Source organism: Zalophus californianus, chromosome 8 (genome assembly GCF_009762305.2).
Source record: "Zalophus californianus isolate mZalCal1 chromosome 8, mZalCal1.pri.v2, whole genome shotgun sequence".
NCBI classification, from domain to species: domain Eukaryota; kingdom Metazoa; phylum Chordata; class Mammalia; order Carnivora; family Otariidae; genus Zalophus; species Zalophus californianus.
Window position 1 is genome coordinate 21,773,188 of NC_045602.1, and position 16,855 is coordinate 21,790,042.

Here is a 16,855-nt window from a genome sequence, read left to right on the forward strand (position 1 = left end):
CCAGTTATAGGAGGGAGGCATTATTACAAGGAAACCTCACCGGGGCCTTGGGCAAGTTTGCTCTCTGGTGCAAACAAGCCAACCCTGTGGACTGAACTTCAGAACTGGCGACAGGTGTAAATCACACACCCAGATCTTTCCTCGGTTTGCTTTTTGCCCCTTACTTATAAACCACTCGTGTGGAGTAGTCTGCCGGGCAAGACTGGGTGAGAAGGAAGTTCCCAGGGAGAGACGAGAGAGTAATGAAGACAATTCCCCTTGAGGAACTGGGGTGCGTGGGCAGACTCGGGGAGCGCTGGCTCCTGGGGTCCCTGTGGCCACTCGGGCTCCTCGAGCAGAGCGGCGATGAGGCTGCCGCTTTCTGCTCGGCCTTCGAAGTGCGGGGGCCCCAGACCGGGTCCTGCAGCGGACAGAAGCGCACTCAGGGCGCACCCCCCGCCGGGCCTCTCCAGCGAGAGAGGCCCGCATCTGGGCGTCGGCACACGCGGGCCGGCGGTGAAGCACAGCGATGAGCCCCGGCCTGGACGTGGAAGCCGCGCTTGGGTGGGAGCGGCGATTGGCGGGGTCCACAGGAGAGCGCGCTTGAGGAGGGCTGCCCCCTCCGCCACCCTCCCCCGCCCCCGCCGCCCCGGAACGCGGCGGCCGCTGGGCCCCAGTCACGTTGCCCCGCGCGCGGTTGCCAGGTGACCCCGGGCTGTTTACCGTCGGGCGGGGAGCGCTGGGGCGCCTGGCTCGCTGCGCGCTCGCCGCACCCACCATGGCCTCCCGCAGCGCGGGCACCTTACTGACCGAGTTCAATGCCGCCTACGTGCCCCCCGGCCTCATGCCCGGGTAAGGCCGCCGCGCCCCCAGGCCCCCGCCTGAACCCGTGGGGCGGAGTCCCCGTCTCGCCCGTAGAACCCTCCTCCGGCTCGAATCTTCGTCCCCGCGCCTTTGGGGTTTGAGGGAACCGCGAGCGCCAACGGTTCCTCTGGCTGGGTGGCCTACCCGGGGGCTGGCGCGCTCAGGGTAGGGGGTGGCTGGGCGCGGGCAGGGGCTCTCCAGGACCCCGTTCGTAGAAAGTGGGTCCCCAGCGAGCGCCGTGCACACCCGGCCTGCGGCCCCGGGGAAGGGGGAGGCGCGGGAGCCCCCGCGTGAGGTTGGTGTTTGGAGACGCCTGGGCGGGAGCGAGATCGTGGGGAGCCAGAGAAGGGAGCAGGCTTTTCGGGGCCCAGCCCGGTGTGGCGCACCCAGGATTCGCGCAGGAGTCGTACTTGTCGGAAGAAGGACTAAAAGAGACCGGGTGGGCGCCTGGGTGGGTTTCGAAGAATCTGGCATGGCGTGTGCACGGGCCGCCGGAATTTGTGGTCGGTTCTCCCACCGATCTCACCTAATCCTCACAGAATGCTGGCTTTGAAAGCTTCCCAGTCCGCAGATCTGCCTTGCCTTTAGCATTTTCAGATGCAGGGTCAAACCTACCTTTCTTTTCTCTGGCTGGTATCAAGCCCCACACATCTAAGATGCAAGTCTGACGGTCTCTTCCATTCTGTGGCCCCTTCTGTCAAAGTGTCTGAGATTTCCACTCCCAATTTTTTCCCCCGGGGTGTTAAGATTCTCTTTCTCTCCCCCACCAGTCGCCCCGGGCGCGGAGGGCAGGGACTGGATTCTGAGACGCGCCTGATGTCAAGCCAGGTGTGTTAGAAAAGGTGACTTAGGATTTTCCTATTAATTCTTTCCTTCATTTAGGCATTCCTTTGACAAAGACTTGCTGAGCGCTTTGGATGTGCCAGGTTTGTTACAAGACATACAAGCAGGGGCCGCCCTTGATGGGTCCCCGTTGCGGTGTCATCACATGAGGCTTAGTTCAAAGCCATCTTGGCAGTCCTGGAGAGTGGTGTTTATACCACATTCTGGGTGTTTATTGTGGGGTTTCATTCTATACATTATATTTTTTTCTTCAGCTCCCCACCATCCCCAGGTGGAACCTAACCCTCCCCAAGTGTCCCCCCCCCCACTCTGTCTGGGGCCGGGGAGGGGGGATTGCGTATTTCAGGAGCAATCCTGTGTTGCTCCTCTATCCATGCCCCTCGTCTGCAGCTCCCTCGAGCACCCAGTCCTGGGATTGATCTAGAAATTGTGATAACAAGTGAATCATAAAGAAGCCTCCAAGCGTGAGCTGGACTAGTCTGAATAGCTGAGCCTGTATCTGCAGCTTTTGCCACAGATCTTTCTGGGAGGGATATGCCGTCCCTAAAATCCCCATCGATGAGGAATGAATTGAGTTATCTTTTGTTTCTAAATGCTACCTCATTTTGTTAACTTAATGAAAGAATCCCAGGTTCCCCACCACACCTGGATAATTAATTATAAATATTAATCACAGGATTTTAAGCACAGCCAGTCTCTTCTGACACTCAAATCATCCCCCTTACCAGTTTTATTCTTAGAGGCAGAGAATATTCCCAGTGGTAAGGACTTGGGAGATCTTGTGGCTCAGCCCCCTCCTGTTCCAGATGTGGTCACTGAGGTCTGCCCCGGGGGGAACTTGCTTGAGTTCCAAGCTGGTGATGGACAAGCCAACAGTGTGAGCCCCCCGGTATGAGCACCTACTATGTGCCAGGCGCTGTGCAGGGCTCTTTGTACACTTTCTCTAAAAAACCTTTGCAACAACCCAGATGAGAAACGAACAGCTTGCTTGGGGTCATTCAGCAAGTTACCGTGCCACGTCCGTGTGACTTCAGCACACAGGCTCTCTTCAATCCCTCCAATTGTTATCTATTACCATTAGTTAGATCCCTGCCGTGTTCAAGGCCTGATTCTGGGTACCAAGGGAAACAGGATGCTGGGTTTCAGACTCGTTGCCAGGGAGTTCCTCCTGGTTCCTTGCTGCTCTGGGCAACACAGCCCCCAGGCACCTTGCCACTGCCTGGCCTGTGTGCCCACCCTGCAGTGAGCAGGGAATTCTTGGGTCCCAAGTCCCTGGGATTGTAAGGCTTTTCAAGGGATGAGACCAGCCTCAGTGGGGTCTCTGTGCCTCCTGCTTGCAGATCACATCTAAGTGGTACCCATCCCCTTGCTCACTGCCTCCCACCACACCTCACCAGGCTCTTCGTCCAAACACTTGACCCGCCACTGTGCCTTCATTCATGGCCGGACCGCTGCTGCCCCTGACGCCCCCAGCTCTGTCCAGGGGCTCTCACCAGGAGCAAGGGCAGGGGGACTTGCCCCCGTCACTTCCCTCTGTCTGCCTGGAGTGGCAGCTGGGCCCCTATCTGCTGCTGAGCTGGGCTCGAGCCTTAGGGGCCACAAGACCCTAAAATCAGTGCATTCCACTATCAAGAGGACATTCTCAAGAAGGTGGCCGCACAGAGGTGACTGTGTCCCCTTCCCCGAATCCCTAGACAACCAGCTCTCTGGAGGGAAAAAGCCTTGATTTGCAGCATTTATCTCCTATCTGCCGTGGCTGATTTCAAGCTAGCAGCACAGTGTCACAGTGCAGAGCTGGGAAGAGATGCATAGCAGCACATGTATCCGATCATTCCACCCTACACATGCAAGAGACATAACTAAACTCCAGAACACGGACGGCGGTGAGACATAGTGACATAATCAGGGAGTGATCAGTTTTGAGGGTTTATCACCTTTGTTTTCAATATAATTTCTTGGGATCAATTAAGTGTCTGACTCTTGATCTCAGCTCAGGTCTTGATCTCAGGGTTGTGGGTTCAAGCCCCCAGGATGGGCTCCACGTGGGGCCTACTTAAAAAAAAAAAAAAGAAAGAAAGAAAGAAAAAGAAACAATATAATTTCTTTAATTGTGACTTTATATAATTTAATTTTTTTTACAATTAAATTTTAATACTGGCTTGTTTAACAACAGCTTGAAAAAAAATCCTGGAACTTTAGTAATCAGCTCCCTTCACCCAGCAGGAGCCAGTACCCACCACCTCTAGCACACCCCTGGCTCCTGCCAGCTGCTGCAGGCCTGAGACCTCACCGGGCCAGGCTGGGACAGGGGGCCCCCTTCCATTTCAGCCCAGGCCCTGGCGCTGCAGGTGCAGCCCCGAAGACAGCCTGTGCATCCTCGGCTACAAAACAAAGGCCACATGCCAAAGGGATGTAGGAGACTCCATGTGCCCAGATAGGCAACAGATACCTCTCACACAACCTGGAAGAACTGGGGAGCCTTCCAAGAACAGGGGGCTAGGGGCCCCTGGAGACCTAGGCTTTATAACAGGGACCTTCCTTCTTTCCAGAAGAATCGTCAGCCCTTTAAAATGTGCCCCCACTTGTCAGTTCATTTCAACAAATATGTACAGAGCATCTCCTGAGGGCCAGGAGTGCCAGGATGCAGACAGGAGGAGAACACCTCCCTCTCTCCCCATGGAGTTTATACTTCAGAAAGAAAGACTAGACTAAAGGCCCAGGTAATTGCAATATAGCCAGAATGTGAACTGCAACAGAAGAGAGTCACAAAGGGGGGGCTCCTGCCTGGCTCAGTTGGAAGAGCATGGCAACTCTTGATTTGGGGGTCATGAGTTCGAGCCCCACGTTGGGTGTAGAGATGACTTAAATAAATAAAAACTTAAATAAAAAAAGAGCCACAAAGGGTACAGACAGTTCAATGGAGAGAACAAGCATGGTCTGTGGGTGGCTCCATGGAAAAGTTCTTGGAAATGGACCTTGAGGGATGGCTAAGGTCCCAGGGCAGGGAGAGGAGGAGAGGAGTGACTTCGGGATGGAGCGGTTGGCCCGAGGAGAGGCAGGTGTGAAGGTGCTGGCCGGATATGCCTCCAGAGCAACAAAAGCCTGTTTAGCTGGAGTGGAAAAGCTGCAACAAGGAAGTGGATGAGAAGGCTGGGAAGACCTCTCGCAGGGGCCCACGTCAAGCAGGTCCTTGAGTGTCTAGCCCGTTTGTACTTAATTTCCTAGACAATGGGGAGCCTTTGAAAGTTTGTGGCCAGAGGAAGGATCTGCTGGCCCTGTACTCAGCAGGAAGTGTTATGGAGAAGGTGCGCGTGGAATGAGGATGTGCTGAATAGTCACAAGTTAATTAGTTAATAAGGCTGCTCATGGGATCTCTGATGGCATGGTAATTAATTTTAATGTCAGGTCTAGGGCCAACCAGGGCCATCAAGAGGCAGGGAGGGATTGCTCCCTGTATGCACAGGAATACACACAGGATCGTTGCCGGAGGGACCCAGCTGAGCACAGTCTCCCAGCTCGCGTGCAGGTGGCTGAGGAGGGGGTCAAGGAGGAGGTGTGGCAGCACCAAAGGGACTGTTGGATGCCCAGTTATGAAACCTGCCATTCCTGCCATTCCCCTCGGTTCTTTCCACCACGGCCGGCCACACGACAACAACAGGCCTTTGGAAAGCTTTACAGTAGAACCACACAGGGTCGCCCTCAAGGCACACAACTGCAAGTGCAGGCAGGGGACACAGACCTGGCTAGCGGAGGCATGCCCTCTGAGTGCTACAGGAATGTGAAAGTGCGCACATATGTGTGCACCCCCGCGCCCCTCCCCGAGCAGCAAACTCTGAACAGGATCAGGAATCCAACCTTAGGAGGATTGCGGAGGAGAGGCCTTCTATTCTATTGGGATGCAAATATCTTGGCATTCAGAGAAGGTGGAAAATCGGGGAGCAGAGGAGGAGTATGGCAGAGAGCCTGGGGGTGGTGAAGACAAGAATCACAGGAACACGTCACATTTCTATAGCTCCTTTCTTCCGAGGAGCGCCAAGTCGCCTGTGGGTGGGACGCTGTGTGCCTGGGTGCGCTCTGCAGATCAGAGCCAAGCCCCTTGAAAGCAGTGTTCTGGAACATGGTGCCCCCCGGGTTTCGGGACTTCTGCCCCCTCCAGCGGACGTTTATGGAGCCCTAGTCCTGTGCTAGGTGCTGCATAGGTGCTGAGGATAGAAACACAGATCAGCAGAGGAGGTGGATGAATGTGCGCCTGAGTGTGGACGAAGGATGTGACACATCCACGTTCAGTAGAGGGTGTGTGGTTAGGGAAGGCGACAGAGGGCCCTGGTTCTGTGAGTGGGTGGGGAACCCCCCGGGGGCAGGAGGAGACATGGCACCCCGGGTGAGTGGATGTGTGCGAAGGCTCAGAGGTGTGGGCAGCATGTGATGCTTCCAGGGCACTGGGCGCCCGTGGGGAAGCAAGAAGGGAGAGGTGAGCCTTAGTGATGTGATGCGTGTTTGAGAAAGATCATTCTGGCAGCAGTGTGGACAGCCGGCTGGAGGGGTGAGACTTGGTCTGGGAGACTGAAGACTGTTCGGGCGAGCGAAGAGCCAAGCTGGCAGCCGTGAGAGAGGCACAGGGCCTAGGGACAGGAGGGGGATGGAGAAGGGAGGATGGCGTGAATCCGGTTTCTGGCTGGTGAGGGGTGGATATGGGTGTCATTAAGCCAGGCAGAGCTATCCAGGAGGAGGAGGAACAGGCTGGTTTTGGTCAGTCTGCACCTGGCACTTGTGGGCAAGCCCTATATGAACGACTAGGTGTGTGGATCCGTAGCCGGGAGAAGAAACACAGAGACACAGCTCTGGGCGTCTTTGGTGTATAGGGCGGTATTGGAAGTCTAACATAAATGAACTTTCCCAGAGGGAGTGGGTCTCTGAAAAGAGAAGAGGACTCTGGGGCATCTGGAAGCACCTAGAAGATAAGCAGAGGAAGAGAACGAGCTCCCAGGCTGCCCCCTCCACACTGAGGTTCTCTTCAAAGCCTGACCCCAGTGGAAGGCCCTTCTGGGGGCTCCACCAATCCCGCCCCCACCCCACCGCGGGGAATGGGCCTCTCTCCCTGCATTTAAAGGCATCAGAGCTCCTGTACACACACCGTGTATGGCAGTAAATACGGAATGAGGGGGTAGGCAGGAGGAAGAAGGGCCGAGGCTCGTGGACCTCTGGATGCCCAACACCGGCGCACAGTAGGTTCCCAGTAAAGTAATTCTTAACATTATCTCACTGTCTTAAAAAAAAAAAAAAAGATACCCGTACAAAGCAGAAAGAAAGAAACCACCCCAAATCCAAACACCTAGAATGAGCCAGGGTTAGCTTTTGGTGAACTTCCTTCCAGGTTCCTCGTGGTGCGTCTATTCAGCAAAAAGACTCGATGGCTGGCTGGCTGGCTGGATAGAAAGATAGACAAAGCAATTCTATAAAAATACGATCATGCCACATTTGCTATTTTAAAATGAAAATCATGAAATGTAATCTGACTAGGACTTCACTGAAGAGAAAGATGCTGGCCTAAAATGGAAGAATCCCCAGACTTTAGATAAATGCTAATTCAGCTCAAGAAATATTAATTCCCAAAAGATCCCTCTAAAGGAGAGGGAGGGAGGGAGGGAAAATAACAACCATCCAGGGGTGAGAGTCACTGTGTTGTGTGTTTTTCAACGACACATTTTAAATGTAGTTGCCGTGGGTTGACTCTGCTTATAAATTCTTCGTAGGTGCACTCCCATCGCCCCTCCACCCACCCCTCCAATTTTTGTTGCCGAAATTTATTTTTCCCTTTGACAGGTTTTATAACATTTACGTTCCGCGCTGCCACCAGACTTCACCTCGCTGCTCTTTCTAGTTCCGTGCTTAAATAGATTTGAAGCTGACCACCACTCCTTTTCACAGAGGTTCTACATTCCTGGGCATTTCTTTCTTTTGAATAATCTCTTCGTTGGTAGGATTTCGTCACTGAACGCCACTTGCAAGGAGAGCCTGTGGGTTGCTTTGGTTCCTGAGCTCTTTCTTGCCGGGAAAGGACCAGCGGCTGCCTTTCTACCTGAACGGCCGCTTGGCCAGTCTGCTGTTCTTGGGTCACGCTCTTGTCCCGACAGAATGTTGCAGACAACCTTTCTTTCGTTTTGGTGCTGTCGCTTTATGATCTTTCTGTTGGGGTTTGACAGCACCTGATGACCAGCCTCTCTTTCATTCCTGCCTTCTGAACCACTGGAGAAATAAGATGAAAGAGTGAAAGCTGATATGGGAGAACGGGGCTGGTACTGGACCCCGGAAGGAGGTGGCAGAGGGCTGGATCGGGGCCAGCTCTCCTCCTGAAGGGCAGAGTGTGTCCGCCCAAAGCAGCACCGAGGAGCCGTGTGGGCTGGCTTGCTTCCACGGAAAAGGGGGAGGGATGGGTGGGCCTCAACAAGGCTGCTCCTTTCCCTCTTGAGCCCGCCAGCCCGACGTTCTTCCACCTGAAGGTGGAAGGACAAGTCGGGGGCAGAGGCACGTCTGTGGGGAGCTCCCTCCATGTGGAAGGACTCATCAGGAGGAGGGAAGAAGCTTCTTCCTACCGCCGGACTCTGACTGCTTGACTGTCTAGCTTATATTGTTATTAGGTTTCATACATAGTGCAAAGAACTCTCAGGAACTCTGTTTCTACCGCTCAGGTTATGTTTCTTGCAAATGAGTTTCTGCATCAGCGCGAGTGCTGCCACCGAGAGAGGGTGAGCCAAGGATGTTGGATTTGGCAACTGGATGATTTTACATTACCTTAATGAAAAAATACAGGCTCCCATGGAAGCCGGGGCGGGGGCGGGGGGTGGTGGCGAAAAATCGGACTGAGGGAGGTCAAGGAAAGAATGGGAGAGGGAGAAACAAAGGCAGAAGGTACAGAACGTTCTGCAGGGAAATTCGGGAGTAAAGAGTGGGGTGCGAGGGGGCAAGGCCCACTGCAGGATTTTGCAGCCTGGGAAAAAATGCACACAAATGTGCGTGTTTGTAGGCAGAGAGGAAGAAGCTAAGAGAGCAGGAGAGAGCAGAGATGGCAAGGAGGGAGGACGGAGGCTGAGGGAAACAGAGAGGGGCTGATGGGGGCGGAGGGAGGGCAGGAGGGGAGGCTCCGGACCCAGGACGAGGGGGAGACCGTGGCAAAGGGGAGGACTCTGTCCCGGAAGCGGCCAGCGTGACCTCCCAGGCATCACCAGCCTTACTGTCTTTCCAGGAGAGAAGGAGACCCAGCCATCATCGAGGCACTCAGGAGGAGCCAGCAAAAGGGCAGAGGCAGGTGGGAGCGGGTGAGGATCCTCAGGGTCATGGTCTCAAGGACGGAGAGAAGCCACGGGCAGGAGAGGGAAGGCTGGGCGAATGCCTGAGTGCAGTGGAAGGCTTCTCCCCTCACTCCCTGCTTGGGCCCAGGCAACCTTAAGTGCTGCAAGATTCTAGAAAGGCACAGCTGCTGAGGCGCGGTAGGGCCAGGAACCAGGGAGGGGGTCTTGGTCTATTTTGCCCACAGTGGAGAGCAACTGGAAGGCATGTCAGTAATCCCCGGGCTTGGTTTCCTGACTCCCGCCTGAAGATGGGAAGAAGCAAGCCACGCATTGCTCTCTAATTTTATTGGTGAGGAGGCCGAGGCCCAGAGCAGCTGCTGCAGGTGACCCTGAAGCGCGGACCTCAGACCGCAGTGCGCTTTGGCCTGGTGAGATGGGGAAGCCCGTGATGTCGCAGGGGCCGGCAGGCTCCCCGCACTCCCTGGGGCTTCCCTGGTAAGAGAACCCAGCTGAGCGCAGGCGAGGCCTCTGGCTTCCCAGCAGGGGAGGCCCCGGGGGAGCTGCTGGGGACCCCTGCGGCACAGTTGTCGGGCGTTTGTGCGAGCGGGCCCAACTGGAAACATCACTGATGCTGTAGGCATGCAGCCACTCATTTTGTTTGTTCCCTAATCGTTTCCTACTCAGACCGCGTGCCAGACCTGGTGTTGAAAACTGGGGGTCCGGAGGTTAGACATGAGCCAGCTGTGCTCAAGGAGCTCCCAGCCTAGTGGCGGAGACAGAGACAAGAGCCCTCGGAGTGAGGTTTGGCTGGCGGTGGGCTGGGAACAGAGAGCACGACGCACCTAGACCTGGAAGAGGTGGCAAGGAAAGGATCTTCAAGGAAGTGATAGGACAAGTCTGTTTTTTAAAAAAAAGATTTATTTATTCGAGAGAGAAGGACAGCACGAGCAGGGGGAGGGGCAGAGGCAGAGGGAGAGAGAATCCCACGCAGACTCTGTGCTGAGCGTGGAGCCCAGCGTGGGGCTTGATCGCACGACCCTGAGATCATGCCCTGAGCTGAAATTAAGAGTTGGACGCTTTCCCAACTGAACCACCCAGGGGCCCCGTAGTATTTAGCTTCTCGGGCCTCACAGTATTTAATAGGATCCTTTAGTATTTGTGGGCAAGCATCAGGAGCGGGGGGAGAGGGCAGGCATTCCTGATGGCTGGGGGGCACAGGGCAAATGCCATGGGAGAGAAAAGGGGTGGGAGGGAGAAAGAGCAGCAACAGGCAGGAAACTGCGAATGGCTCTTTACAACCCGGGGCGGGACAGCTGGTGAGGCTGGAGAAGGAGGTGAGGTCCACTCTCAGACGGCCTTGAATGCCACGCCAAGGGCTTGACTTTAGGTCAGTCCGGCTGAAGTATGGGAACGGGGTGGGAGGTAAGAGCATGGGAAGCGGGTGGTTAGGAGGATGGGGGGCTGCTGCAGCCACGGCCCAGGCAAGAGGCGGCGTGGCCGTCTGGCGAGTGCTCTTCACGGAGATGGGACTAGCTGCTGGGGAGGTGGTGGGGAGAGAGAGTGCCTGGGACATCTGAGGGAGAGGTTGAGCGTGCCACTGTGTACGGGAGTCTGAGGGAACTTCTGGGCTGGAGATGAACACCAGGGGTCATCCACACAAGGGTGAAGGTTAAGGCCTCGGCATGGATACCATCACGCAGGGGACTGTGGGGGCTCAGGACGGTCCCTGGAGGAAGAGAGCAGAGGAGGCGCGTCATGGGGCGGGGGGGACTGAGAAGGAATGGTCAGAGAGGCAGGCGAAGACCAGCAGACAAGGAGAGAACAGTGTCCTAAAATCCAGGAGCGGCGTTTCGAGAAGGCAGAGGTCACCAACGTCCAGTGCGGCAGGCGACCCGTGATGGCCTTGTCAAGGGCCATTTCAAGGGCACCATGGGGTCCAGGCCGGGTTTTAGGGGGTGAGAAGCACTGACCAGGAAAGCATTGATCTCTGTCCCATGCACAAAGTCTGACGCTCCTGCTCTTCGGGGGTCACCCGGTCTCCCCTCACTTGGCTGCAGCAAGCCCGGCTCTCTGTGTAAATCTCACCTGACTGGGGCTTCTTAGCGTCCTGTGCCTGCGTGTGTTCCCCGGAGTCTCCGAGGGGCCCCGCTCGCCAGCCCCCTGCCCCTCTCGCTGGCCTCCGTGGTTGCAGAGGGCGATGGGGCTCCTGGCAGCCCGTGTGAGTGGCGCCTCGTGAGGCCGTTGAGCCGGAGCCGGGCTGCAGCACGTGAACCCAGGCCTTGGCTGCAACCAGTCTGACAGCATTGTCACACTGCTGTGTCCCCCCCAACTTCTGATATTCTCGCGACCCTTAACGAGATAGTGGCAGGAGGCCTCCCATCTTTGGAACGGAGAGCGACTTACCTGCCGGCTTGCTCGGGGCTTAGGATGGGGCCCCGGTGCTCTGGTCCCTGCCTCAGCCTCTGGTCTGGAAGTATGACCATCCTCTATAGGGAGGAGAGGCCCAGAGCCTCTTTCCCTCATTGTGCCCTGGAGCCCCGAGCTGGGCAGTGCCCCTTAGGGCAGCTTCTCAAGGCCCAGAAGTGACCCACGGGGCCCACTGACCCCATCCCTGGCTGTTCAGGGCCTCTCTTGGAACTGGCCCTGGAACCTTGCACTGATCTCCCCTCCCGTTCTCCCCGCTCCCCATGACCACGGCAGGTACCAAGGTCATGTCCCCAGTGTGGCCTTCTTCGGCTCCCCCTATGGCACTACCACCCTCAAGTACTTCCAGGACCAACGCCACGCTGCCCTGGAGAAGAGCCACACTCCCTTCAGCAAAGGCGGCCACTTCCCGACCCTCTTTTCCTCCAACCCCGACCTGGTGCTGAGTAAACGCTCCCACACCCGGGACTGCTGGCTGCACACCCCCGTCTACACCCACTTCAACCTGGATAGTGACCGCTCCGCCCAGCTCGCGGGGTTCTACCAGGTGGGCTGTCCTGGGCTGGGCTGCTACCTCCTCTCCGTGGTGGTGGGGGGCGGGGCTGGAGCGATGGTGGGGCCAGAGACCTCTCACCCTCAAAGAGTGACTTTGTTTGCTTTTTCTGAGCCCCTGAGCTAGCAAGGAACCTATGAGTTTGGCTTGGGCCAATGGGGACAGGGCTTGGGACTCAGTTTCTTAGATGCCCCCTCCATCCCAGGGACTCCTGGGGCTCTTGTCCCTGCTCACCCCCACTGCGGGTAGAACTGGAGCCTCTGGGGATGTGCCCACCTTCACCTCTGCCCCGTGGCCCTGTGGACCCTTGCTTACTTCCTACTAGAGTAAAAGGCCGAAGATTCACCTACAGGTTAACCCCCCCACCCCAACACACACACACACACAGGGCCCACTAAGCCCCCGTCCCCGACTGTCCTTGGCCACCTGGGTCCTGGTGCCCACCTGACACCTCTCTGTTTCACAGACCCTCTGAGAATGTGTCCCGAGTCAACCTCAGCCCCAGACTGGAACCTAACTGCCCACCCGCTGATGTTCTGGTCCTGCTCCTCTGGTCCTTAAAGTCTCCTCTGGGTCTGGTTCAGACACATCCTCGGGGGCCACAGGCACCGAGGTGCTCGCCCACCTCACCGGGGGCCGGGGCTCATTCTTTGCTGTGTTCCTAGAAGCCCCATTGTCTCCCTCTTTTCTCTTGCAAACATCCCTCCAGCCTGAGTTCAAGGACATGGGTACCTCCTGGTCCTTAGGGCAGAGAACTGTATGAGAAGGCAGCCTCCCCCGGGAGAGGACCGGGTCAACGCTGTCAGACGTCCAGGGGCCGGGGGACTGTGTCAATGGGCACAGGAGGGTCTTTGCTCTCCCTCATGGCTCTCACACAGAGGACCCCCAGTCCTGGTGTGGGGGAGGGAGAAACAAACTTGCCACCTGCTGAGCCAGGAGTCACATACCTTACCTCTGCAGGTTGCTTGTCTCCCTTACTCTCCCTAGCAAAGCTGGTGTGCTGTGGGCCATTACCCCCATTAGACAGACAGGAAGCTGGTCTCAGAGAGGTCACCCAACTGGGGACTCCAACAGGGGCATTAGGGGAGGCAGCCCCCACCCCCTGCCCAGGTATAGCCAGGCGGGAACTGCAGGTGCCCCGCGTCACTGCTGCATACTAACAGCCTGTCATCTCTTCCTTGGGTCGAGCTGTAGATAGCACAGCAGCATCGGAAGTACTATCTAGACAAGACGGGCATGGTGCCCCGGGTCCCCTACTTCGTGCTGCCTGTGAAGGAGTGGGAACGGTACCCCCTCCCCACCGATCTGTGAGTGCCTGCCCTCCCTTCATTCATGCATTCTGCAGACACATGTCCATGGGCACCTGCTTTCAGCCAGGCATGCAGCCATTCAGACTGAGAAATCAGTTAAGATCTGGCCTTAAGGAGGCTACGGTGCAGAGGGTGATGGTTACACAGCAAGGGGTCAGGGTTTGGGCAGCCTCACAGGGAAACCAGGAACACGAATGAGCGGAATCAGAAAGAGTGTTTTCCTGGCCAGATGCCTGGGGAGTTTGGGAGCAAACCCCACCATCTTTGCTGGCCGGAACCCGCAGGCTTCTGCCCTGCAATGGCAGCCTTGCAGCTACACTCGTCCAAACGCCGGCACTGCTGCTCTGAGCAGTGAGGAACTGCTGCCCTCTGGCGGACATAGAGGACACAACACAGAGCAGGGAATTGGTGCCCCCCTCCAGCTCTGACCAGACTCAGAAAATGTTGTCCTCGGGACTACAAAATAGCTTTCAAAGTCCAACTGTCCATCTAACAAAATGTGAACGTTCCCCACTGCCTGAATCTCACTTCTTTTATCCAGGAGAGCTGCTTTTCCCAGGGAAGGCCAGCTCTGCCCTGTAAGATAATCCAGGTACATGCTCTCCCTCCTGACACCAAGGCATGGAAATCAAGTCCATGCTGCCAAGGCGTCTTGTGGGGAAGGAGGCCTCAGGAGGTCAGTGGAAAGATCTTGGGTTTCCAACTACATGCTGACCCTTTGCTTGCCTCAAGAACCCCAAGCCTTGCCACCATCATTATTGATAAGGCAGCAAAACTTTCCATTGAGGTTAATGGTTTTTTAAAGACACAAATTTAACTGCCTCTGTAGTTTCCTCTCTGTAAGATAGAGGGACCCATTTTATAGATAGGTAAACTGAGGTTTATGATGGCCTCAGAAACTTGTGCCGGGTAGCAAGTCTCGTTGGAGGTAGAACCTGGAGAAACTGAGATCTCCTGACACCAACTCTAGGACTCTGGGTTGGCCATCTCCACCCCTTGGGTGGCTTTGAGTCAGACCAAGCCTGGAGGCAGTGTGGGGCCTCTCCTGAGGACATATTTCCTCTTGAGATCACTCTGGGCCGGATCTGCACCTCCCCCAGCTGTGGGGAGCCTGGGATGCCCCAGCTCCATTCCTTCTCCAAATTTTCTGGCAGCATATGAAGCTGATGGCTTCACACGACACAGAGGGCCAACCAGGTCATTGGGAGTAGTAGGGTCAGTGCCTGCATTCAGCCCTTTTCCTAATCACCACTGTGGCTTGGGGCAAATCCCTGCCCTTTCCCGAGTTTCATCACCATCATCACCATCACTACTATCACCATTACATCACCGTCACCATCATCACTGTCACCACCATCACCATCATCATCGTCATCATCATTTCCATCACCATCACCACCATCATCACTGTCACCACCATTACTATCACGACCATCACCATCATCATCATCATCACCACCATCACTGTCACTACCATCACATCACCACCATCACATCACCACCATCACCATCATCACCCTACTTTCATCACCATTACCACCATCACCACCATCACCGTTGCCACCATCACCACCACCATCACCATTATCACATCACCACCATCACCATCATCATCGTCATCACCATCACCACCATCACCGTCGCCACCATCACCACCAACATCACCACCATCACCATCACCACCATCGCAGTCGCCACCATCACCACCACCATCACATCACCACCATCACCACCATCATCACCACCACCATTACCATCATCACCACCACCATCACCATCACTATCACCACCACCATCACCATCATCACCATACTGTCATCACCATCACCACCATCACCACCATCACCACCACCATCACCATTATCACCATCACCGTCGCCACCATCACCACCAACATCACCACCATCACCATCACCACCATCGCAGTCGCCACCATCACCACCACCATCACATCACCACCATCACCACCATCATCACCACCACCATTACCATCATCACCACCACCATCACCATCACTATCACCAGCACCATCACCATCATCACCATACTGTCATCACCATCACCACCATCACCACCATCACCACCACCATCACCATCACCACCATCACCGTCGCCACCATCACCATCATCACCATCACCACCATCACCACCATCACCACCATCATCACCATCACCACCATCACCACCATCACCGCCATCGCTATCACCACCATCGCCATCATCACCATTTCTTAATTCGTTGAGTGTTTCCTCCTTGTCCAGCATTATTGAAGTGCTTTATAAGCATTACCTCATTTACTCCTCAAAACAAAGCTAAGACAGATGTACTAACATTAGTCCATTTTATGTGTCCACTTCCAGCAAGAGTTGAGCCAGAATCTGACAGCCATGTTCTGTCTGACACCCATGTTCTCTCTCTTAACCACTGTACCATTGTACAGGTACAAATTATTCTGATCTGAACTGCAGGGTGACTTATCAGATGTTGAGCTGATGAGCAGCCAGCAGGGTCAGGATGGGCTAGAACATTGGGTACACAGGGCTGTGGATGGGCATCGCCCCCACCTCCCTGGCACACTGCATAATGCTGGCTCCATCCTTGCCCCCAGTCCTCCTCTGACCCCAGAGAAGAAGTGGCACCTTTTAAGAGTATCCCCTGAGAACCTGAAGACCTACCAGATGTTCCCCTCGGGGAAGAGGGTCTCCCCACACGAGCGGCAGAAGAGAGATCGCTACTTTGAGTTCAGAGCGTGATGTCTGAGAGCCTGGCTCTGACCAGGTTGACTTTTTGGAATAAAATCTTTAGCCTCGACCAAACTATGGTGTTCTCCTCTGAGCCCCAGGAATATTTGGCCACAACAAAGACACGCCTGAGGGTCACACAGCACTGGGTCTTAAGGCCTGTGGAAAGCCCAGCTCAGGGGTTCAAGCCAGTAGAAAGCAGTGTCCAGTGACCTACTGGGCCCCCCCCACCCTTCCTCTGAGGTGGGGGCAGGTAGGACCAAGAACTGTAGGGCTCCTGAGTCTTGGTGGCAGGTCACTCAGGTACAGAGATACCTCCCATCTGCTTCCATGAGTATAATCGAGGAAGCCCCATGATCACATGTCTGAGAATGAAGGGGAAGTGACCACGGAACAATTGCACAGGGGGTCAGGTGCAAAGGACTTCCAGTTTGAGCCCTGACTTGGCATCATTTAGTCCACACACTCACTTATGAGGGAGGTGGTGTTAGCCCCACCTTACTGATAAAGACACAGAGTCTTGGAGGTTGAGAAAGTTGCCCAAGCTCCCACAGCTTAGAAGTGACCCAGTGTTTTGACCCAAGGCCTCGTTTTCCCACTACATAACCTGCCTGTGGTCCATGTGGAGACTCAGAGGTAGGGGTGACTCAGCCCTGAAGCCCTTCTGGTGCCGGAGAGAAAAAGCTGTGTCCACCAACCTCTCTCTGCATTCTTCCCAGACTGGCATGAACAGGCTGATTTGGCATCTCCCCTGGGGACTATTTCTACAACAGCACAGGAGGGAGTGACCCAGGACTAAGCATTCTTCAAGGAAATGGGGGGAATGGGCTCCCAGAGCACATGCTTGAGGT

The 16,855-nt window shown here is 55.5% G+C and overlaps 1 protein-coding gene across 3 annotated transcripts; it reads left to right on the forward strand.

Moving 5' to 3' along the window:
• Positions 1-708: 708 nt before the first annotated feature.
• FAM166C (family with sequence similarity 166 member C) lies at positions 709-16,070 on the forward strand. Of its 3 annotated transcripts, XM_027621907.2 has the most exons (6): positions 752-831; positions 8,376-8,432; positions 8,930-8,992; positions 11,676-11,946; positions 13,147-13,259; positions 15,872-16,070. In XM_027621907.2, the coding sequence occupies exons 1-6, from the start codon at positions 758-760 to the stop codon at positions 16,014-16,016; spliced, it is 723 nt and encodes a 240-aa protein (XP_027477708.2). In that variant the 5' UTR covers positions 752-757; the 3' UTR covers positions 16,017-16,070. The 3 variants fall into 3 exon arrangements, with proteins under 3 accessions (XP_027477710.2, XP_027477709.2, XP_027477708.2); XM_027621908.2 differs by lacking the exon at positions 8,376-8,432 and having other exon boundaries at positions 713-831; XM_027621909.2 differs by lacking the exons at positions 8,376-8,432; positions 8,930-8,992 and having other exon boundaries at positions 709-831.
• Positions 16,071-16,855: the final 785 nt, after the last annotated feature.

Excerpts from the sequence above, each read along its gene's own strand:
- FAM166C (XM_027621907.2), top strand. The coding sequence starts at position 758 with ATGGCCTCCCGCAGCGCGGGCACCTTACTGACCGAGTTCAATGCCGCC. Across the intron at positions 11,947-13,146 it reads AGCTCGCGGGGTTCTACCAG|ATAGCACAGCAGCATCGGAA; the intron begins GTGGGCTGTCCT and ends GTCGAGCTGTAG. Across the intron at positions 13,260-15,871 it reads TACCCCCTCCCCACCGATCT|TCCTCCTCTGACCCCAGAGA; the intron begins GTGAGTGCCTGC and ends CCTTGCCCCCAG.